The 25,215-nt window shown below is 43.6% G+C and overlaps 1 protein-coding gene and 2 non-coding genes across 3 annotated transcripts in view; 2 read left to right on the top strand and 1 right to left on the bottom strand.

Moving 5' to 3' along the window:
- Positions 1–25,215, top strand: part of LOC126176846 (beta-1,3-glucan-binding protein-like) — a 158,584-nt gene that overhangs the window by 60,999 nt on the left and 72,370 nt on the right. The window contains exons 2-5 of the mRNA XM_049924034.1: positions 8,839–9,066; positions 15,575–15,735; positions 17,379–17,512; positions 17,802–17,968. Coding sequence (XP_049779991.1) covers positions 8,839–9,066; positions 15,575–15,735; positions 17,379–17,512; positions 17,802–17,968 — 690 coding nt within the window. The remainder of the gene's footprint in view (positions 1–8,838; positions 9,067–15,574; positions 15,736–17,378; positions 17,513–17,801; positions 17,969–25,215) is intronic.
- Trnat-ugu (transfer RNA threonine (anticodon UGU)) lies at positions 21,430–21,504 on the top strand. Its single transcript has one exon. It is a non-coding gene; the product is annotated as a tRNA-Thr (tRNA).
- On the bottom strand, positions 22,543–22,617 carry Trnat-ugu (transfer RNA threonine (anticodon UGU)). The gene has a single exon. It is a non-coding gene; the product is annotated as a tRNA-Thr (tRNA).

Here is a 25,215-nt window from a genome sequence, read left to right as displayed (position 1 = left end):
TGCACTATTTAGACTTATTTTCATCAAGCAAACCTTTGATTTTTTCCTAAGAAACACAGATAAAAACGCGATACAAATTGCTATCGTCAATGGCTGCGCTCCTTGCAGCGGAAAGAAATAATTAACACAGATAATGCTTATTGAGAGAGGAATTAAAGTCACAAATAATTATTCACACATTTTTATAATAATAATAATGAACTCTATTCTCAAGTAATAATTAATAAATAATTACAATTTATTAACAGACCTCAGTTTGATATGCGTCTTGCGTCCGCAACCTACAAAAGCCAACCAACAAAAGGTAAAAACAAAGGAAGACAAACGCAGATCATAAAAGGAATTTACAATTATCATTGTCTTTGTGTAATATACAGCGATGTGTCCAATTACATCATAAAATATTATATAAATAATTAATATTTATCATCGTTTTCACTATTTTTTCATATGTCGGATAGATAATGTTCATAACTGTTAGAGGCATAATTTCCTCTCGTTGCACTGTAGCTAAAATTTATCTCGTGGATGTTACAAGGTGCAAGACGACAAAAAATTATTTTAAATTGAGAAATAGGAAAATGAATAAAACTTCTGTACAAGTATGTGTATTTGTTTCCCTTAGAAAACTGAAATCTTCTCATTTACAGATGAGATAAGCACCTAGAAACAATCTAGGGACCATGTGGATTTACATGCAACAAACAGCGAAAAGTTATACTAAACTGAGAATTATGAAAATGAATAAAAATTCCACACGCGTTTAGGTATTGATTCCGCTGCAAAATTGAGACCTGTTCATTTATCAATGACATGCAAAAACTTGTGTTACACCGAGAATTAGTACATGAATAGAAGTTCTACAGGTATCTAGGTATTAGTTCAGTTTAAAAAACTGAGATCTCTTCGTTTACCTGTGAAATACGACTCTAAAGACAAACTAGGTAGCACGTGAATGCACATGTGTCAACAGGAACAAAAAAAGGACTGTTTTAAACGCAAAGTTAGCTTTAAATTGGATCTGCACAAGTTAAGTGAACAGCCACAAAGGACATACAAAAATTATTACTGATCTAAGAACACGAAGCATGATCTCTTCGACTGCTCATCTGAACCTGTGACTGAGCAAAGGTACAAGTTTTGCGAACTCCACTAGTAGCGAAAAATTATGAAATTCAACACATCATTATATGCAAGTACATTCCTTGATTTTACTCGATACATTGATGGAGAAATTAGCCTGGGAAACGTTAAGCAAAGATATGGTTTCTTTGTAATACTACGACACGTGGAAGATGTTCAAACTACACAATAAACGTTTCCCGCAGAAATTACAATTACTTACCCCCATGAAAAGTTGCGTACGGAATGACTACTAAATTCCTCACTGAGAGCCAAAAACTGAAAGTGGAAATTTTAAACAAAACAGTAACTCACATATAAGTCATTCCAGTATCTAACCTCATACTAGTACAGAGTACCCACAAAGACAATCTCTCTCATCCAGGCCCACCAGAAAAAAAGCGTCAGATTACAGCTAGCAGTTAGCGGATCTGCAGAAAATTTGTGGAGGGGAGAACTGACCAGATAAGGACCAGGCTTTCTAATGAACTTTACCATACATCCGTGACCAAACAACCCATACTGTTGACACAGTGAACTTCCGTGTCTTCCTAGTTGGCGCGAGTACACTAGCAGATAACTAAATTCAGCGAGAATTCACATTCATATCGAACATAACCATGCATTCTGGGTTAAATTTCAGGATTAGGACACAGGAAAATGCTGGTACACAAAATAAAGAGGTAATAATTGAAAACACTGTTTTTTTCTTTCTTTGAGGCTGCCGCGAGAGGTAAAGGACGACTGGACAACATGACTGAAATACACTCCTGGAAATGGAAAAAAGAACACATTGACACCGGTGTGTCAGACCCACCATACTTGCTCCGGACACTGCGAGAGGGCTGTACAAGCAATGATCACACGCACGGCACAGCGGACACACCAGGAACCGCGGTGTTGGCCGTCGAATGGCGCTAGCTGCGCAGCATTTGTGCACCGCCGCCGTCAGTGTCAGCCAGTTTGCCGTGGCATACGGAGCTCCATCGCAGTCTTTAACACTGGTAGCATGCCGCGACAGCGTGGACGTGAACCGTATGTGCAGTTGACGGACTTTGAGCGAGGGCATATAGTGGGCATGCGGGAGGTCGGGTGGACGTACCGCCGAATTGCTCAACACGTGGGGCGTGAGGTCTCCACAGTACATCGATGTTGTCGCCAGTGGTCGGCGGAAGGTGCACGTGCCCGTCGACCTGGGACCGGACCGCAGCGACGCACGGATGCACGCCAAGACCGTAGGATCCTACGCAGTGCCGTAGGGGACCGCACCGCCACTTCCCAGCAAATTAGGGACACTGTTGCTCCTGGGGTATCGGCGAGGACCATTCGAAACCGTCTCCACGAAGCTGGGCTACGGTCCCACACACCGTTAGGCCGTCTTCCGCTCACGCCCCAACATCGTGCAGCCCGCCTCCAGTGGTGTCGCGACAGGCGTGAATGGAGGGACGAATGGAGACGTGTCGTCTTCAGCGATGAGAGTCGCTTCTGCCTTGGTGGCAATGATGGTCGTATGCGTGTTTGGCGCCGTGCAGGTGAGCGCCACAATCAGGACTGCATACGACCGAGGCACACAGGGCCAACACCCGGCATCATGGTGTGGGGAGCGATCTCCTACACTGGCCGTACACCACTGGTGATCGTCGAGGGGACACTGAATAGTGCACGGTACATCCAAACCGTCATCGAACCCATCGTTCTACCATTCCTAGACCGGCAAGGGAACTTGCTGTTCCAACAGGACAATGCACGTCCGCATGTATCCCGTGCCACCCAACGTGCTCTAGAAGGTGTAAGTCAACTACCCTGGCCAGCAAGATCTCCGGATCTGTCCCCCATTGAGCATGTTTGGGACTGGATGAAGCGTCGTCTCACGCGGTCTGCACGTCCAGCACGAACGCTGGTCCAACTGAGGCGCCAGGTGGAAATGGCATGGCAAGCCGTTCCACAGGACTACATCCAGCATCTCTACGATCGTCTCCATGGGAGAATAGCAGCCTGCATTGCTGCGAAAGGTGGATATACACTGTACTAGTGCCGACATTGTGCATGCTCTGTTGCCTGTGTCTATGTGCCTGTGGTTCTGTCAGTGTGATCATGTGATGTATCTGACCCCAGGAACGTGTCAATAAAGTTTCCCCTTCCTGGGACAATGAATTCATGGTGTTCTTATTTCAATTTCCAGGAGTGTATATTAGCTTGGTGCGTAAGTTCGTAGCGCTTTTGTTCTGCAGGTTGGTATCCCGGTTGCTTTGTGGTTGATTATCGATTGTCATTTTTTATTTCTAGTTCACTGTTGCTATTGAAGATTACATATTATCGTTTTGTCACCTGGTGATAGTGACTGGTACTGCGGACGCTAAAAAACGGAGTGCCAAGTGGAGAAACCGGATCATTTCCGACATATTCTTCTGTTTGAGTCCAACAGAGGGGCGACGGGAACGAAGACCGCCAGAAACCTTTGCGCCGTGTATGAGGAAACTGCCAATAGACAGAGCATGACAAGAAAATGGCTTTCTTGAGTTAAGGAGGATTGTTTTCACATTAGTGTCTCTCTAAATTTAGGAAGACCTATGGGCGTTTGGTGAAGGTCGTTTAAAATTATTAATCCACAATGATCGACGTCAGTTTACTCAAGAACTGGCAAATGTGATGAAGCGTGATCATTCCACCACCATGCAACATTTGCGTACAATGGGGAAGATGCAAGAATCAGATGTATGGGTACCGCATGCTCTAAGCCAAAAACAAAAATCAGTGGGTGTCCATATGTACATCTCTGTTTGCTCATCATCAATTGGCTGGTGAACAAGACCGACCTCTATCGTTCCTGGTGATGAGAAAGGTGTCTTTATGCTAACGTAAGGAAAACAAAGGTATGGTTGAGCCCAAACAAAGCAGCAACTTCCCGTGCAAAGACCTGTGTGCATCTACAAAAGATAATGTTATGCTTCTGGTGGAACAGCGACCGTGTGGAGTACTATGGATTGCTTTCCCGAGATGTAACCATCACTGTTATTGTCAACAAATAAGACGTCCTGCAGACGCAGTCCAAGAACAACGACGAGGGAGACTATGTGAAGCGATGCTCTTCCACGCCAACGCCCAACCGCATTCTGCTAGAATGACAAAAAACACTATACAGGAGTTTGGTTGACAAGTCATTCCACACCCACCTTATTCACGTGAACTTGCGCCCTCAGATGTTCATCTTTTCGCTCTCTATCGAATAACCTTCAAGGGACTTCCTGTTCGAATGGAAATGCACTCCGAACATGGTTCGACGAGTTCTTCGCCTCAAAACCACGTGATTTCTGCAGCCGCGGAATTGAAAAGTTACCCCAGCATTGGTAGACTGTTTTAAATAGTGAATGAGAATATATTATTGATGACTTAAGTTTCTCTTATGTGTATATTTTGTGTTCATTAAACTTATAAAACGCTATGAACTTATGGACCGACTCAGTACGAAATGCATCTGACAGGGAGGACGATGAGTTAGAATCACTGTCGATCACTGTTTGTGACGGCACTGACAACTTCGGGAAACTGAATTTCATTTGTAAAAGCCCAGACGAGGGAATTATCTGTTATGGGGTACAAGAATGCTGAGCTTCCGAAGAAACTGAAAGTTTTAGCAGTTTTAAGCACTTCACCAAGACTTTGATCAGACTCAGCCATAGGTTTTGCAGCAATCACTTCTCGAATTAATGATTCCACATACAAAGCTCTACAGTTCTGTCACTTGAAATTTTGCTTTCATGCGAGATCCTGCAAGTCAGCAACACATGCCGAGTTTGACAGTCACTGTTGTTTATGGCAGTGATTAAACTGGAGCCTAGCAACAAGAAGGTACTTCCGCTGACCGTAGTATTTATTTGATAGAACACACAGATCACTGAAAGACCATTCATTAGGGTCTGAAAGTGGTTGCAGTTTTTGCACCACTTCGTATAAATAACGACTAGACGACAAAAATGAATCACTTTGGTGCCTGTCAGAAATACTATAAATAAAACAGTAGTTCAATGTGACGGACGTAGACTTTAGTTGTCCAAAACTTGTCGAAGGCAGCGAAAACCGGTGAGAGCATAGCCATGCCCACTGACTGACATGGTTGTTGCTGTTACAATACGAGCTGCAGCAGGGCGGCCTGCAGTTCTTCGTGCAGTTCCTCCTGGAGCTGCAAACTGTTGGTGGCATTGTCGCTGCTGCAGTGACTACCGTTGCTGCCAAGTTACCAAAACTTGGGGTCACTAACACTGACAATGGATGCGACATGTCGCCGTAAACACGAGGGGGCAAGAACTCGTCGCCACTTTTATGTTCACTCCTGATACGAATGCGTAATCCGTAATCAAAGCCAAGTTCTTCGTGAACTGAACACAGAAGAAATTCCAGTGGTGGTAACTATAAAATCAAAGTCCAGAGCCGTGTCAACATCCATATTGAGGCTAGGCGTGACTGAACAGTGAACATGAGGCGTACTGTACTAGACTGGCCTGCAGCTACACGGCTAGGTCCGTTCTGTCGTCGGGCAGGCCAACTCGGGCCACTGGTCGTGTCTCTGGAGGCGCCTGACAGACGCTGACTGTAGTGCTTCACATCCGCTTTCGATCGTGTCCATTGCCGGGGATTTTAATTAAATAATACCTAAGTCACGACAGATTGCTGTATTTATGTTCCAAACGTTTTGTATATACACTACTGGCCATTAAAATTGCTACGCCAACGAGAAATGCAGAAGAACTGACATGTGATTACATTTTCACGTAACTTGGGTGCATAGATCCTGAGAAATCAGCACCCAGAACAACCACCTCTGGCCGTAATAACGGCCTTGACACGCCTGGGCATCGAGTCAAACAGAGCTTGAATGGCGTGTACAGGTACAGCTGCCCATGCAGCTTCAACACGATACCACTGTTCATCAAGAGTAGTGACTGGCGTATTGTGACGAGCCAGTTGCTCGGCCACCATTGACCAGAGGTTTTCAATTGGTGAGAGATCTGGAGAATGTGCTGGCCAGGTCAGCAGTCGAACATTTTCTGTATTCAGAAAGGCCCGTACAAGACCTGCAACATGCGATCGTGCATTATCCTGCTGAAATGTAGGGTTTCAAGGGATCGAATGAAAGGTAGAGCCACGGGTCGTAACACATATGAAATGTAACGTCCTCTGTTCAAAGTGCCGTCAATGCGAACAAGAGGTGACAGAGACGTGTAACCAATGGCACTCCATACCATCACGTCGGGTGATACGCCAATACGACGATGACGAATAAACGCTTCCAATGTGCGTTCACTGCGATGTCGCCAAACACGAATGCGACCATCATGATGCTGTAAACAGAACCTGGATTCATACGACAAAAGGACGTTTCGCCATTCGTGCACCCAGGTTCGTCGTTGAGTACACCATGACCTAGTAGATAGTGTCGGAAGTTCCATGCGGCTTTTCGCGGATGATGCTGTAGTATACAGAGAAGTTGCAGCATTAGAAAATTGTAGCGAAATGCAGGAAGATCTGCAGCGGATAGGCACTTGGTGCAGGGAGTGGCGACTATGTATTCTATGTATTGCGAATACATAGAAAGAAGGATCCTTTATTGTATGATTATATGATAGCGGAACAAACACTGGTAGCAGTTACTTCTGTAAAATATCTGGGAGTATGCGTGCGGGACGATTTGAAGTGGAATGATCATATAAAATTAATTGTTGGTAAGGCGGGTACCAGGTTGAGATTAATTGGGAGAGTCCTTAGAAAATGTAGTCCATCAACAAAGGAGGTGGCTTACAAAACACTCGTTCGACCTATACTTGAGTATTGCTCATAAGTGTGGGATCCGCACCAGATCGGGTTGACGGAGGAGATAGAGAAGATCCAAAGAAGAGCGGCGCGTTTCGTCACAGGGTTATTTGGTAACCGTGATAGCGTTACGGAGATGTTTAACAAACTCAAGTGGCAGACTCTGCAAGAGAGGCGCTCTGCATCGTGGTGTAGCTTGCTCGTCAGGTTTCGAGAGGGTGCGTTTCTGGATGAGGTATCGAATATATTGCTTCCCCCTACTTATACCTCCCGAGGAGATCACGAATGTAAAATTAGAGAGATTAGAGCGCGCACGGAGGCTTTCAGACAGTCGTTCTTCCCGCGAACCATACGCGACTGGAACAGGAAAGGGAGGTAATGACAGTGGCACGTAAAGTGCCCTCCGCCACACACCGTTGGGTGGCTTACGGAGTATAAATGTAGATGTAGATGTAGATCGCAGGCGCTCCTGTCTGTGATGCAGCGTCAAGGGTAACCGCAGCCGTGGTCTCCGAGCTGATAGTGCATGCTGCTGCAAACGTCGTCGAACTGTTCGTGCAGATGGTTGTTGTCTTGCAAACATCTCCATCTGTTAACTCAGGGATCGAGACGTGGCTGCACGATCCGTTACAGCCATGCGGATAAGATGCTTGTCACCTTGACTGCTAGTGATACGAGGCCTTGGTATCCAGCACGGCGTTCCGTATTACTCTCCTGAACCCACCGATTTCATATTCTGCTAACAGTCATTAGATTTGACCAACGCGAACAGAAATGTCGCGATACGATAAACCGCAACCGCGATAGGCTACAATCCGACCTTTATCAAAGGTCCTTACACAAGGCATCACAACAACGTGTCACCAGGCAACGCCGGTCAACTGCTGTTTGTGTATGAGAAATCGGTTGGGAACTTTCCTCATGTCAGCTCGTTGTAGGTGTTGCCACCGGCGCCAACCTTGTGTGAATGCTCTGAAAAGCTAATCATTTGCATATCACAGCATGTTCTTCCTGTCGGTTAAACTTCGTGTCTGTAGCACGTCATCTTCGTGGTGTAGCAATTTTAATGGCCAGTAGTGTATGTTACGAACATTGTTTGACGCAGATATTGTACATAGTATTTGCATTTTAAATTGTTTAGTCCAGCATATAAACGACTCTAAAATACCATTGGCAATGGCTGCGACATGTCGCCGTAAACACGAGAGGGCAAGAACTCGTCGCTACTTTTATGTTCACCTCTAATACGAATGCGTAATCCATAATCAAAGCCAAGTTCTTCGTGAACTAAACACAGGAGAAATTCTAATGGTGGTGACTATAAAATCAACGTCCAGAGCAGTGTCAACATCCTTTAGAGGCTACTGTACTATTCCGATTACATCTGAACTCGACCCTACTTTTATGTTCACCCCTGAGACGAATGCATAATCCATAGTCAAAGCAAAGTTATTCGTGAACTAAACACCGAAGAAATTCCAATGGTGGTAACTATAAAATCAACGTCCAGAGCAGTGTCAACATCCATGTAGAGGCTACTGTTCTATTCTGATTACATCTGCAAACAGCAAAAAGCATTGTTGAAGGGGGGTGGGGGTGGAGGAATGAGAAGGATGGCTACACTTTCCCTACACAGAGCATTCTATTGAGCATTACAGTCCGTACACCCTGGAAACTGTACTTACCTCCTGTGGCTTCTATGTGCCCCTTGCATTTTTGGATATTTCTCGCTATCTTATTAATGAAGCTGCACTATGTACTATCACATATGAAGCACTGAACTTTTATTTCTTTCGCATTCTTTTGCAAGGGTTTGCCGGTAAAAGACTAAAATAAATGGCTTACACACTTTCTTATGTGATAGTTGAGAAGGCGTACGTCTCAATCACTCTGTTGGTTTGTCCGCAGATGATCTGGGTGTGGAGCTGTTTGCTGTGCACGCCAACCTGAACAAACCCATCTCACCGCTGGAGGCTGGCCAGATCTCAGTGGACATCACCAGGCCCAAGGGCAGCCGCTGGGTCTACGAGGACCGTCGGGTGCGCCTCAAGCCTGGTGACGTCATCAACTACTGGCTGTACGTGCAGGTTGATGGGCAGGGGTACCGCTTGGACGACCAGACTTTCGTCGTCAAAGGTACGAGTTATAAGCGTCACAAACTTGTTTAACTTTTCTTTTAAATGGTGCATTTTGAACAAAACCAATTATGATACACAGGACATAAAATCCCATCTGAGGGCTGCTATCATTTTTATGTTAATACTTGGCAACCAGTGCTGTACAATCGCAATAAAGCCATAAGATGTTCAATTGACTCTTTTATTAGAACATGTTACGCATTTCGGGATTACACCCATCTTCGGACATCACAAACTTTAACTCCTTCCTAACCAACCAAGCGTACAGCCTTGATAACTCAAAGAAAGTGTCCAATAACACTGGCTGTGTCGCACTTATAGTCATATGAGATAACGCTGCGCTACAGTCCTCTGTCATTGGAGGAAGCCGGTGGCAACTCACCCCCATCCATCTGTCATAGCCAGGACAGCAACGAAAGATTCCTCGCTGTCCCAAGGCTCATCAACCACCAAGTCTATCACGTACGATTTTCAAAGAAATACATTACATAGGATTTGTCTGGATATAACAACCATCACCACCATTACCAGTTCCGAAATATCAGTAGCCTGCCTGCTGCACACCTGTGGCGACGGCATAAAACTTATCCCTATTATCGTACTTGAGTGTACGCGAGACAGCTTCGCTTCCGCTCCACGTGAAACGAAATCCAATAAGATTCCACCAAACGCGGAAGAATACATGGTGTAGTGTTAAGATGAACATAGTATAGCAATATGTCTTAAAAGCACGACCTTACTCTTTTCAGATTCTCACTTATTGTGTTCGTTTCATAGCTTTGGTTACTGATAATAACTTGTCACCAGTGCCTATGAGTTTATTTTGTACACTACAGCACTAAAGATGATCACTATGTGATTGAAAATCGATTTTGCTGTCAATAAACCATCAATATTACAGCCAACGCTGACCTTCCTTCTAATTTCACGTATAGGGGACTCTATGGAGTCGCCAATCAACAGTATAAATGCGGTGAACCTAATGTTATAAGATGGCGGACGTCGGCTTCAAGTTTGTGGCGTAATGACAATTCCCTTCTTTTTTTACCTCCATGGGTTTAATGTTCCGTCGACTACAAGGTCAATAAAGATGGAGCGCAAGTACGGGTAGGAGAAGGACGGGTAAGGAAATCAGATCGTCCTTTTCAAAGGACGCATCCTGGCATTTCAATAGCGTGATTTGGGGAGAAATCACGGACAACTTCAATATCGTTGGGTGGATGGGGATATGAATCGGTGTCCTCCCGAGTGTGGGTCTTACCACTGCTTTATCGCTCAATTGCTCTCAGAAATATTAGCATCAAAAAGTCATACTACAAATTAATTGATGCAGCTTTCAACATCAGTGAAAGATGAGCCATTGATTGTGAACTGTCTCAACGAATTAAAGCAGTGGAGAAACGCTTCGTCGAGCTTTGCGAGGAGAAAGGCTGAAAGAACCCTTAACTGATCTTAGAAGCAACACTTGTTTATCCAGTAGTTGACATTTATTTACAGCTACATACAACGTTATAAGGAATCATCTATGTTACAGATGCATATGTACCAATACCATCCTTTTTCAAGTCTACCGCATATGACGACGATCTCGAAAATGAAGCAGCTCAGTTTTACAATGACATTATCTCATGACGTTTCTCTGCTGTTTCCAGCGCAGCTAACATAAATAAGCACTTCATTTAAAATACAAATATAAATTGTCTTGTTACAAGAGTTAGCAGGGCTGATATCAGTTATTGTGACTTATTCACAGCCGACCCGATGTAGCTAATAAAAACTATAGCTACTGCAAAAGCTAAGCGTTCCTTTTCCAAGTAAAATACGTTTTAAAAAATACGAATACTTATGATGTACAGTGAGTCAGGGATGGATATCCGGTTTGACAACATTATCAGTAGTAGTAGGGTGTCGCGAATGATCATATGCTTTTTTGATTCGTAAAAGAATGTAACACAGGGGTAATCAACCATTTTTACCTAGCGCCCAATTTTGTATCTCTGTTAGTAGTAAAATTTTCTATTAACCCACCAGTTCCACAGCAATGGCGATGAGTAGAGAATTAACTTTATTTTATAAAATTACTACAGCATAGTAAAAAAATTTTAATGTATATAATAACAGAACTGGCGTTTTACGGATCGCAGCGTGGAGTGTCAGATCCCTTAATCGGCGAGGTGGGTTGGAAAATTTAAAAAGGGAAATGAATAGGTTAAAGTTAGATATTTTGGGTATTAGTGAAGTTCGGTGGCAGGAGGAATAGGACTTCTGGTCAGGTGAATACAGGGTTATAAAAACAAAATCAAATAGGGGTAATGCAGGTGTAGGTTTAATAACAAATAAAAAATAAGAACATGGATAAGCTACTAGGAACAGCATAGTGAACGCATTATGGAGCCAAAATAGATGCGAAGCCCACACCTACCACAGTAGCACAAGTTTATATGTCAATTAGCACCGCAGATGACGAAGAGAGTGGAGAAATGTATGATGAGTTAAAAGAAATTATTCAGATAGTCAAGGGAAACGAAAATTTAATGGTCATGGGGGACAGGAATTCGACAGTAGGAAAGGAAGAGAAGGAAATGTTGTAGGTGAATATGGACTGGAGGTAAGGAATGAAAGAGGAAGCCGCCTGGTAGAATTTTGCACAGAGCATAATTTAATCATAGCTAACACTTGGTTTAAGAATCATGAGAGAAGACTGTATATGTGGAAGGGACCTGCAGACAGGGGAAGGTTTCAGATTGATTATGTGATGGTAAGACAAAGAATTAGGAACCAGGTTTTGTCCGCAGCTCGTGGTCGTGCGGCGTTCTCGCTTCCCACGCCCGGGTTCCCGGGTTCGATTCCCGGCGGGGTCAGGGATTTTCTCTGCCTAGTGATGACTGGGTGTTGTGTGATGCTTAGTTAGGTTTAAGTAGTTCTAAGTTCTAGGGGACTGATGACCACAGATGTTAAGTCCCATAGTGGTCAGAGCCATTTGAACGATTTTGAACCAGGTTTTAAACTGTAAGACATTTCTATGGGCAGATGTGGATTCTGATCACAACTCATTGGCTATAAACTGTAGATTAAAGCTGAAGAAACTGCAAAAAGGTAGTAATTTAAGGAGATGGGACCTGGATAAATTGCAAGAACCAAAGGTTGTGGAGAGTTTCAGAAGGAGCATTAGGGAACAGTTGACAAGAGCAGTGGGAAGGAATACAGTAGAAGACGAATGGGTAGCTTTGAGAGATGAAATAGTGAGGGCAGAAGAGGATCAAGTAGGTAAGCAGACAAGGGCTGGTAGAAGTCCTTGGGCAACACGAGAGCTATTGAATTTAACTGATGAAAGGAGAAAACATAAAAATGCAGTAAATTAAGCAGGCGAAAACGAATACAAACGTCTCAAAAATAGTGCAAAATGGCTAATCAGGAATGGCTAAAGGACAAATGTAAGGGTGTAGAAGCATATGCCACTGGTGGTAAGGTAGATGCCGCCTACAGGAAAATTAAACACACCTTTGGAGAAAAGAGACCACCTGAATAAATATGAAGAGCTCAGATGGAAATCCAGTCCTAAGCACAGAAGGCAAAGCAGAAAGGTGGAAGGAGTATATAGAGGGTCTATACAAGGGCAATGTAGTTGAAGATAATATTTTGGAAATGGATGAGGACATAGATGAAGATGAGATGGGAGATATGATAATGCGTGAAGAATTTGATAGAGCACTGAAAGACCTAAGTCGAAACAAGTCTCCTGGAGTAGACAACATTCCGTTAGAACTACTGGATGCCTTGTGAGAGCCAGATGGGTGAGCAAGATGCATGGCGAAATACCCTCATGCTTCAAGAAGAATATAATAATTCCAACTCCAAAGTAAGCAGATGCTGATCAGTTTAATAACTCATAGTTGCAAAATACTAACATGAATTCTTTAGAGACGATTGGCAAAGCTGGTAGAAGCTGTCCTTGAGGAAGATCAATTTGGATTCCTTAGGAATCTAAGAACACGTGAGGCAATACCATCACTACGACTTATCTTAGAAGGTAGATTGAGGAAAGACAAACCTACGTTTATACTCGTAGTATTTGTAGACTTAGAGAAAGCTTTTGACAACGTCGACTGAAATACACTCTTACAAATTCGGAACTTGGCAGGGATAAAATACAGGGAATGAAAGGCTATACACAGTTCATGCAGAAACCAGATGGCAGTTATAAGAGCCGAGTGGCACGAAAGGGAACCAGTGGTTGAGAAGGGAGTGAGACAGTTTAGTAGCCTACCCCAATGTTATTTAATCTGTATATTGAGCCAACAGTAAAGGAAACAAAAGAAAAATTTAGAGTAGGAATTAAAGTCCAGGGAGAAGAAGTAAAGACCTTGAGGTTAGCAGATGACATTGTAATTATGTGATTGTAATGATGTCAGAGACAGCAAAGGACTTGGAAGAGCAACTGAACGGAAGGGACAGTGTCTTTAAAGGAGGATGTAAGATGAACAACAACAAAAGCAAAACGACGCTAATGGAATGTAGTTGAATTAGGTCAGGCGACGATGAGGGAATTAGATTAGGAAACGCGACACTTACAGCAGTAAATGAGTTTTGCTATTTGGGCACTGTTGATGGTCGAAGTAGAGAGGATATAAAATGCAGACTGGCGATGGGAAGGAAAGCGTTTCTGAAGAAGAGAAATTTGTTAACATCGAGTATAGATTTAAGTGTCAGGAACTCTTTTCTGTAACTATTTGTATGGAGTGTAGCCATGTATGGAAGTGAAACACAGACGATTAACAGTTTAGACAAGAAGAGAATAGAAGCTTTTTAAATGTGGTGCTACAGAAAAATGCTGAAGATTAGATGGGTGGAACACATAACTTATGAGGAGGTACTGAACAGAACTGAGGAGAAGAGGAATTTGTGGCACAACTTGACTGGAGGGAAATGTAGAGGGTAAAAATCGTAGAGGGAGACCAAGAAATTAATACACTAAGAAGATTCAGAAGAATGTAAGTTGCAGTAGTTACTCAGAGATGAAGAGGCTTGCACAAGATAGAGTAGCATGGAGAGCTGCATCAAACCAGTCTTTGGACTGAAGACCACAAGAACAACAATAATAATAGTTGCTTAATTAATTTTAAAATCACATGAAAAAATAATGAAAATGTTTTTAAAACCCCTACCTGGCTATTGCTCACCATGAAACTTGTAACACCCACTGGTTGGCGATAGGCAACCATTGGGCTGTAACAGAAATGGTTGGAAAATGGTACCTTGAAAAACTCGAAGCAAGATACCATATGTTTCTTAAGAACATACTTGGAGAAAGTTCAAGATCTAGAATTCGGTGCAGAAATCATGAATGTTCAGCCTTGTACTACACTGTCATTTGGCAAAATTGCTGATGATATGCTGTATGCGGTGGAGATCAGAAACATTACTCTCCTCAGATAATGACATGTTGATCCTTGTGCTTGCATTCTGGTAAATTACGTGTGTTGGTTGAAGTCCATGAGGAATGCATGAATTACACTTCAGCAACCTTAAGACATGCTGGAGAATGGGTCGAGCACATCTTGTACCTCCCATGTTTTACCACCAGCATTTGTCTCGGTCTGTACAAATGTGATGTAACTCGAGAAAGAATAAAGCTGTGCTTGTGTTAAAGACATTATTGTTTTTCTTGTTAAATTTGCTGTCTGTTTGGTGTCTCACACGACTCTCTTTCCATTCGAAAATTAAGAGTTGCATCCAAGGTGGTGGCTTCCAAAATATGTGCTGTGTTGGTAATGTAGTCCCACAGGTTTTCCTCCCCCACCCATATCATGCTACTTGTAGGTTTCAATACTTTTTCGTTTATTAGTACTAGTATACAAGTCCTCCATCACTGTTTACGTTCTTTTTAAGTTGTTAATTGTACCAAACAGAAATTCCTGCAAGAAGAAAGTGGCCGTGAATTCTTACATGTGTATAGATTCTGCAGAAATTTTTATTTATTTCGCATGAAAACAATGAACTTTTGTAGTGATTAAAATGGATTTTGGTCAATATTTGCGTGATATTGCTTTCTCAATTTGACAATAGGAAATACTGTGACGTTTCTAAGTGGGGCACTGGGTACCTTCAGAGCAGCATCCAACGCATTTTTTTCCTATAATGCTGTCCTATGGCTAGTTACTTGCCAATTTAATTTCATTCTGGTATTTTACTGGTGAATGTCACAGTTTAAATTTGATTTAATTGTTTTAGCAAACAATAGACCTACAGCTTTTAATATAAATACATTTACAATGGTAAGCACACTGAATGTAGGGAAGAGGCTGCAACATGACTCTCTGGGTTTGACCCCACAAGTAATTGTGAGAACATTTTTCTGCAGTGTTCATAATATGTTTCGACTTGTCTGAGTTTCGCGACATATATTCGTAGTTCAATGATCTTGTAAAAATGGTGCATATAAACTAACGCAGCAATTGTTGTATCTGCATTTAAAGCACTTTAGCCAAGGGTTTTTCCTTATACAGAGCTGGTTGAGCCTGGAAGTGGAAAACTACAAATATGTGAACCCACCATCACAACAGTCAATGGAAAGCCTACCTGTAAGGGACAACTAATATTCGAAGAAAGTTTCTCCATATTCAACCAGAGCAAATGGCAGTATGCTGTCCAGCTAGCAGGAAGGCCAGTAAGTAACTTGAAAAGTTTTTCTTTTCCTATTTACTATAGAACATTTTCATATTCAGAATAAATGAAGAACAAGTAGTAACAGCTACTGAAACACATAATAATAGTTTGCGTGTGTATTTGTTTGTGCATGTCTTGATAAGTGTCAATGTAATTTCTGGAGTGAAAACAGTAAACAAGAGTGAAGAAAATATATCAGAAAATTTCACTAGTTTTTGAGGTGCTGCACATTTGTCACCCAAAATGCACATACTGATGTCTCTCTTTCTCCTCCTCCCATCTCTCTCTCTCTCTCTGTCTTTTCCCGCACGCGCGCGCGTGTATGTGTGTGTGTGCGTGTGGATGTCAGATGGGGATGTGAATATAGGTAACTCATACCTGAGGATGAGAGGGGCCCACTTGTTATGAGGATAACAGAAGACAGATGAAAGCTTCGAAGAAAAATGGCTCAAATGGCTCTGAGCACTATGGGACTTAACATCTGAGGTCATCAGTCCCCTAGAACTTAGAACTACTTAAACCGAACTAACCTAAGGACATCACACACATCCATGCCCGAGGCAGAATTCGAACCTGCGACCGTAGCGGTCGCGCGGTTCCAGACTGAAGCGCCTAGAACCGCTCGGCCAGCTACAAATACAAAGCTGGCGGTGTCGGAGAGGGCAACGATCAAGCATAATACTTTGGTGAGCACTGGGGCAACTTGTTTTCAGAGATGACAAAACTACAGTGTGAGAAGTGACGATCAATTAAGAAAAAGACAAATAAGAAATGAATTGAAGAGTACAGTACAAGACCTGTGAGGTGGTGGTGGGAAAAAATCAAGGAAGAATGAGATGGTATAGGAGTTTAGTGGCTTGGTGTTCGATTGGATATGTTTACTATTTATGTGTAGGCTTTAAGGAGTGCAGTATTTGGTATGAAACTGGTGACACCTGCCAAAGTGGAAGTATTGTTCCTTACCAGTGGGTTTCATGAGGACGATGGTTTGAAAGTGATATGGGGATCGGTGTCCAGGAATATGACTTTGGACATGGAAAATTTTAGTTGGGAAAAGCATTACGCTGTTTCAGAAAACGGAGTTCTTCACTGTGAGTTCAGACAACTCAGTTGTCATTGATACCTCTATACTAAGAATAGGTGCCCAACTTCTAGCTTTTTATATCTTTTGTTACTTTTACAGTTTCTTCTTAGTTTTATTAGTTTTGTATGGGCCTATCCGAAGTAATTTTAGATAGAATTACTTCTGTGCACGTAAATACTTTCACCCATTCTACCTCCTTGTAATTATACACTTTCCTCGAGTGAATTTTCCAGTTGGTACATCTGAATTAGTTACTACTGAGACAAAGTCTTAAGCAACAATTTGTCCCCTTAAGAGTGTCTGTATCTTACTATGTATTTTCCCTATTTACTAAACTTTGCTGTCATGTTATAAATAAATATTTCAATTCTGAAATCTGGATACTGAGCTATAATTTGTGTCAGAAAGTATGTATTTGAATGATGAGTTTTTACCCATTTCAGCACCTCGTGGGCGAACTTTTCATATCTGTCTCACAACATTGTCAATTATTTGTAGCTGGTATTTAATCATGGTTGTAAAATTGAACACGTACTACTTTCATCCACTTCTGTTGATAGGATTACCAGTTTGTACTGTATACAGAGAACCCAGAGAACTCTGTTGTGAGAGATGATAAGTTGGTTATTACTCCAACACTGCTGTCTCCAGATGACAGTGATTATATTTACTATGGACATATTTCTGTTCCAAGGTACGTTCATGGTTGACATGCATTGCCTTTAGTAAGTATGTGCTCTAATGTGTTTGGATTCTCTTATGCATCCTTGTTCTGCAATAAACCTGCACATTATTTTTCTGCTTGATGTTCCCTCAGTAAAATAAAAAATACATCAAGATGACACCGTTCTTAGCTGGTACTCAAGTTCTCATTACTAAAGTTGTATAGTTTCCTTAATTATCAGACAATAAACAAAGAGTCACCGTAATCTGAACCTCGACCACGGCTACTTACTAAATTTTCAAATGATTGGCTTTTTCAGATGCACAGGCCTGCCAAACAGTGCTGAATGCGACAAAACAGCTGCTGCCTGGTCAATCCTGCCACCAGTGCAGTCAGCCAAACTACACACAAAGTACTCATTCTCATTTGCCTATGGTGTTATAGAAATCCGCGCTAAGTTACCTATGGGTGACTGGATTTTCCCTGGTAAGTTAATACAAAATCTGCATCGGATTTTTTGCATTAGTGTAATAAGTGCTATATTCATTGTTATATGTAAACAGTCTGTCTTACGTCAGAGGAAGCATCCTTGTATAATAATATGTAGGAATTTGGGTGATGGTGATTGCGAATGATATTCAAGTACTGAATCCACGAATTATACACTTCAACACTTGTTCACTTGGTTCAACTCTTGTTCACACAGTGTAATCAGAGGGCACTTTACACCATAGCAAGAGACACGTGCACACTATAGGACCTGACAACGGAGACAATAATTTACAAAGAAACACACTTGTATTTGTTTATGTTTGTCAATACTGGTGGCTGCTGTCGAAGTCAGGAGTTGAACCGAAACAGACTCCCTCCCTCCCCCTCGTCGCCTCCAGTGCGGAGCGAGTAGGAAGCAGGTCCTATTCCGGGGTGTAGTTACATAGAAGTGCTGGTGGGTGCAGAGGTCTGCCGAAGCAGGATGCTTGGTGGCGATGTTTGGGGCTGGTTGGTGGAGGTCGAATTCTGCTGTTGAAGCAGCGCTGTCTGCGTGAAGTTCCTCAGTGGTGATGTTGGAATCAGATGCAGTTTCTGTCGAGCAGAAATAAAGATAAACGCCGTTGTTTCCATCCAGCACCCAATCAGATCTGAGGCACGCGGCCGAAAATGTGGATAATTTGTCTTTCAGTAGGATTGAAAATGTCTGTTCCTCACACCTGAGGACTTTGTAGAGCCTGGAATACAGAACGGTGTCATCATTAGTATGATGTGAGTGCAGTCGCTTAATGCTCTGCGCACAAAAGCTGGCCTTACACTGCGTGGAAGAGGGTGGGAGGGGTGGATGCTAGCGACAAGCCATTTTACTTTATGCACCAAGGATGCTAAGTCTAAAAGGTGAAGGTAAGACGAAGTCTGCCAGCTATGAACGGCGTGCTCCATATAAAACCTCTGCAAGGGAGGCCTAGAGGTCATGGGACACCCAGCAATACCCATGGTGATGCGTCAGTCCATTGTGCTTTGTGGTGAATCAAAGAGGTCTTGATGGTGCAGTTCCATCTTTCCATCAACCCATTGCTTTATGGGTGGTAAGCAGTTGTATGAAAGTGTTGCATGGGACAGCTCTGCAAGAAGGAGTGACTAAGACTGGCATCTGTGGTCTGTCATGGCCACAGGGCAACCAAAGTGAGATATTAACAAGTCTGCAAATGTCTGTTTTGTAGATTCTGTCATTACATACTCTATTGTAGCGGCCTCCACCCAACAAAGTGTATGGCTGATGGCCGATATGATGTATTAATAGCCGATGAATTCCCGCTAAGATCCGACTAAATCCAGATGAATATGTGGAAAATGCTCTTATGGTACTTTAAAGATGGCTTGCAGTGGAAATGCGTGCTGTGTTTTGCTGTGCTGACACGTAATGCAGGTGTGTGACCATTTCCTGCTGTTTGTCTTAATTCCAGACCAGATAAAGTGTTCCATAATCAGTCTCGTGGTAGGGCGAACAAGTGGATGCGACAGATTGTATAGGCTGCCAAAGATAATTTTCTTGAATGACATTGGGACCAAAGGTCATGGTCCACCCTGTGATGTGCCACACCATAAGTGTACTATACGGTCAGGTATCTTAATGTGTTGGTCTTGTGCTGCAGCCTAATTGTTGAAGTCAATGAGTATGCTGAGGGCAGATTTAATAATTTAATACTAAATTTTCTGTCCCATTCACACGTGAGATATTCGTTAAAAATCGAGCAATAAAATCGAAGCATCAGAAGTGGCGGCGAGAAACATCCCTATTAGGGTTTTGGATTACATGGATCAACGGATGGTGATCCATGAAAAGTGTGAGCGGTCAGCCCTCGATGTTTTCCTGAAGTACATCATCCATCATCACCACCTAATAAAGTGCTAGTAATTCGTCATAGTGTGCCGACTACAACTGTTGGGGTCCTTTTAACTTGCGAAAGAAAATACCTAGTGGTTGCTGCACGCCATTCAGTGTTTGTTGTAAATTTGCAGTGATTTTTGTGTCACTAATAGTCAACAGTGATAGACAGGTGGACCGATGGCGATGGGTGAGGCAATATTACTGCTTCCAGTAATGACCATTTGATAGGCTGAAAAGCTCGTAACATATCCCCCATTCACGAAAAAATTTGGTTTCCCGTAGTGTTCATACTGGAAAGGGTGTTGGTGAGGGGTGCTCGGATAGCTGCCGCTGGTGGAATGTGACAGCAATAGAAACTGATCATACCCAAAAATTTGCGAAGTTCCTTGTAAGTTGAAGGCCGAGGTGTTAGCTGAACGAATTCAATTCTTTGCTCTGTCGGTTTGATTCTCTCTGATCTAGAAATGTTACTTCCTGTTGTTGTAACTGTTCCAGGGTGTTACAAAACTGTTAAATATGATCTTTCTGCTCAAGTGGTGAAGAAGGAAAAACGAGTACATCGTTCAGGTGTGGAAAGCAGAACGGGAGTTGAGCAGTGTGGAGTTGATGAATCTCTGCCACATTTGAACCGTATCTTTAAGTCTGAATGGCATGTATAGTAATTCAGGATAACCCAAAAGGGCATAATAATATCAGTTTTAGGAATGCCCTTTACTGCCATCGTTGTATGCAGGTACACATTCTTGGAATTTATGGTCCTGAAAACGGAGGTATCCAATAGTGAATGGAAAAAGTCTTTAATGTTGGGTACTGGGTATCGACCAGCGATGGTTCTGGCATTGAGGGCCCCGTAGTTTTTACACATAATGTTATATCACAATAGCTTACACAGTAACATCCAAAATACTTAAATCATTTATTCACAACGAGACTGGTTTACACTAGCACTTCACAATCCATAGCAATTACACAAGTACAGGGCACTCCAGTTTGCATCCAAGATAGTTGAGAGAGTATCCTAACCTCTACAGGGTTCCTAGTATGAGCGGTCTCTAACCACAAGTACGAGCGAAGGCAGGAGTAGGATTGGCTGTACGATGCTGTTGCAATGGCCTAGATACCGTCCTGGTAGTTCGGGAATATGGCATGTGGTAGTGCCAGAGGCCCGAGTAGAGACTCACTTCCATCTTGCAACACTGGCCCTGTAGTGGTCACCTCAAAATGGACTACGCAGCCAGTCGGAGAATCTATATGCCCGGTCTGTGTGTGTTATCTTTGCAGCTGCGTGGCTGGCCGCTCTTTGCGCATGTTAACGTCCGCCACTGTCGGCCAGTGGCTGAATGATGGCGGATACCACACATACGACACTTGCTATTCTTTTTGGGTGCCAAATGGATCGGTGAAGCCCAAAAACCATTCAAGTGGTGGACAATGTCCATAGTTAACAATTCAGATGGGCAAACATCTATTAGGAGCTCTACGAATGTAGTGGGGTGGACATGTTGGGAATGTGGGTCTCACGGGGAGCGTGCAAGGGATAATGCCCTGCAGGCGCACTATCCTCTGTGCCCTCGGTGGCTCAGGTGGATAGAGCGTCTGTCATGTAAGCAGGAGATCCCGGGTTCGAGTCCTGGTCGGGGCACACATGTTCAACATGTTCCCAATGAAGTAAATCACCGCCTGTTTGCAGCTAGGGTATCCATTTATTTATCATTTCTCTTACAAGGCACAGTGCCTCCGCCCAGATAATTTACTAATCGCTAAAGCAAACATTCAAATAACCCAAAAGGGCATAATAATAACAGTTTTAGGAATGCCCTCTACTGCCATCGTTGTATGCAGGTACACCTTCTTGGAATTTATGATCCTGAAAACGGAGGTATCCAATAGCGAATGGAAAAAGTCTTTAATGTTGGGTACTGGGTATCGACCAGCGATGGTTCTGGCATTGAGGGCCCCGTAGTTTTTACACATAATGTTATATCAGAATAGCTTACACAGTAACATCCAAAATACTTAAATCATTTATTCACAACGAGACTGGTTTACACTAGCACTTCACAATCCATAGCAATTACACAAGTACAGGGCACTCCAGTTTGCATCCAAGATAGTTGAGAGAATATCCTAACCTCTACAGGGTTCCTAGTATGAGCGGTCTCTAACCACAAGTACGAGCGAAGGCAGGAGTAGGATTGGCTGTACGATGCTGTTGCAATGGCCTAGATACCGTCCTGGTAGTTCAGGAATTTGGCCTGTGGTAGTGCCAGAGGCCCGAGTAGAGACTCGCTTCCATCTTGCAACACTGGCCCTGTAGTGGTCACCTCGAAATGGACTACACAGCCAGTCGGAGAATCTATATGCCTGGTCTGTGTGTGTTATCTTTGCAGCTGCGTGGCTGGCCGCTCTTTGCGCCACTGTCGGCCAGTGGCTGAATGATGGCGGATACCACACATACGACACTTGCTATTCTTTTTGGGTGTCAAATGGATCGGTGAAGCCCAAAAACCATTCCAGTGGTGGACAAGGTCATAGCTAACAATTCATCTACAGCTGCTTTAGCGATTAGTAAATTATCTGGGCGGAGGCACTGTGCCTTGTAAGAGAAATGATAAATAAATGGACACCCTAGCTACAAACAGGCGGTGATTTACTTCATTGGGAACATGTTGAACATGTGTGCCCCGACCAGGACTCGAACCCGGGATCTCCTGTTTACATGACAGACGCTCTATCCACCTGAGCCACCGAGGGCACAGAGGATAGTGCGCCTGCAGGGACATATCCCTTGCACGCTCCCCGTGAGACCCACATTCCCAACATGTCCACCCCACTACATTCGTAGAGCTCCTAATAGATGTTTGCCCATCATACTCATTACTCGTGGCAGATTAATCTACCAAGTCCTGTAAGAGTTTGGGCATAGTGTGTGCGGTCGCACAAGAAGGTCAATGGCCGGGAAGCCCAGGATCTCCTGCTTAAAATATGGCAGGAGATCCCGGGTTCGAGTCCCGGTCGGGGCACACATTTTCAACATGTCCCCAATGAAGTATATCAACGCCTGTTTGCAGCTAGGGTGTCCATTTAATTATCATTTCATTCTAACGAAAGCTGAACGGTCATCGACAGTAACTGTTCTTTCGGGAACAGATACTACCTTCATATATACCTTGTAAGAGACATGATGACCCTCTATGTTTCTGATTCGGTGGGCCGCGCTAGCCTTAATGCTATGGTCGTGTAGGGGCTGAATGCACTGTCACAAATTGCACTGGCACTAACCTGTATGTGAATTGCAGGCGCAGAAAGGAGACAGCTTAGTGAGAAGGTGGGGCAGTCTGCAATGATTCTAACAGATTTATCCAGTGTTGAATGGTGTTGATAGCATCTCTCCAGAAGCAGCGTGTCTTCAAGTTGTTCGAAGAGTCTGTCAAATCCAGATCCATTAAAACCTGTGTCAGTAGCTCATCGAGGTGAACACACTCGTTGTTATCCCCAGGTTTGTGGATGAAGTTCTCTACTCTGATTTGCAGGCCCTCCACATTACGTTGAGTATCCGTGAGGTTGAAGTCCTGTGAAGTTAGGCGCTCTATATTGGCGGCAGGTGCAGGTAACAGTGATAGCAGCTGACATTTGACGTCTTTTAACTGAGTGTGTCACTTAGATAGTGATACCTGTAAGGATAAATTCTCATCTTGTATCATGAGACGTTCTCCTCCGGTGGCATAGTAAAATTTATTGGCTGTTTATACACTCATGCTCTTAAATTAAGGATAATTGCAAAATGTGGTGCCTCCCATTCATGCACCAGTGCCTGTCAGAGCTCCTGAAGTGTCCTAGGGATTGAAGACGTGCAGCGATACGTCGACTGAGAGCATCCCAGACGTGAACAGGAAGAGCAACTCGATTCGCCTGATACCATCTGTTTCGGGTTACTCCTCCACGATGGCAGCTCGATGGGGCCGTGCATTATAATCCACCAGGAGGAAGGTGGGACCCACTGCATCCCTGAAAAGGGGGACATACTGGTGCAAAATGATGTCTGATACACCTGACCTGTTACAGTTCCTCTGTCAAAGTCATGCAGGGGTGCACGTGCACCAATCATAATCCCACCTCACACCATCAAACCACGACCTCCGCACAGGTCCCTTTCAAGGACATTAAGGGGTTCCTGGTTCCTGGTTCACGCCAGATGAAAACCCGGCGAGGATCATTGTTCAGACTATACCTGGACTCGTCCATGAACATAACCTGGGACCACTGTTCCAATGACCATGTACTGTGTTCTTGACACCAGGCTTTACAGGCTCTCCTGTGACCCGGGGTCAGTGGAATAAACTTTTCAGGTTTCTGGGCGAATAAACCATGTCTCTTCAGTCGTCTGTGAACTGTGTGTCTGGAGACAACTGTTCCAGTGGCTGTGGTAAGGTCCCGAGCAAGGCTACCTGCAGTACTCCGCGGCCGTCTGCGGGCACTGATGGTGAGATATCGGTCTTCTTGTGGTGTTGTACACTGTGGACGTCCCGTACTGTAGCGCCTGGACACGTTTCCTTTCTGCTGGAATCGTTGCCATAATCTTGAGATCACACTTTGTAGCACACGGAGGGCCCGTGCTACGACCTGCTGTGTGTGACCAGCCTCCAGTCGTCCTAGTATTCTATCCCTCATATCGTCATCAATATGTGTTCTTGGAGCCATTTTCAACACACAGTCACCACTAGCACGTCTGAAAACGTCTGAACACTTACTCGCTGCACCGTACTTTGACATGCACCAACACACCTCTGCGTATGTAGACTGCTGCCAGCGCCACTGTGCGACGACCGCAGGTCAAATACACCGCATGGTCATACCCCGAGGTGATTTAAACCCGCAGACCGTCCACCAGAGCGTTGTTTCACCATGTATCAGCATTATCCTTAATTTGTAAGCGTGAGTGTAGTTGTTCTTTCAGTGGCAAACATTAACTGCTGAAGCGTCTGCAGTGGTGTTTGAGGGCGTCAGTGAATTGTGGGACAGCCTGAGTCAGAGATCTCTCGATCTTTCCCGGGATGCAAACACCATACTTTCTATAAAAAGAGTGCTGCGTTTTACACATAAGGATACAGATGAAAGTGGCGAAGAAAATCCTCTCCCAACAGTGGTTCGTCCTCTTCCGCCTGTACCAATGTCTACTTGAAGGTCTTTCTGTCGCCGTATTTTCTAATACCCTGAGGTGAGGTAAAATGTGTAAGGTCGGTTGAACAGTATAGGGGACCAGAATAGTGCTGAGTTCGGAGCCAGAGTCTACCCGGAAATGCTGGCTGATATGTAGTCGAATTAAGTCAGGTGATGTTGAGGGTATTAGATT

The sequence above is a fragment of the Schistocerca cancellata genome, chromosome 3 (assembly GCF_023864275.1).
Source record: "Schistocerca cancellata isolate TAMUIC-IGC-003103 chromosome 3, iqSchCanc2.1, whole genome shotgun sequence".
In the NCBI taxonomy this organism is placed as follows: domain Eukaryota; kingdom Metazoa; phylum Arthropoda; class Insecta; order Orthoptera; family Acrididae; genus Schistocerca; species Schistocerca cancellata.
The sequence above is the reverse complement of the archived record's forward strand: the minus strand, read 5'-3'. Positions and strand labels throughout refer to the sequence as shown.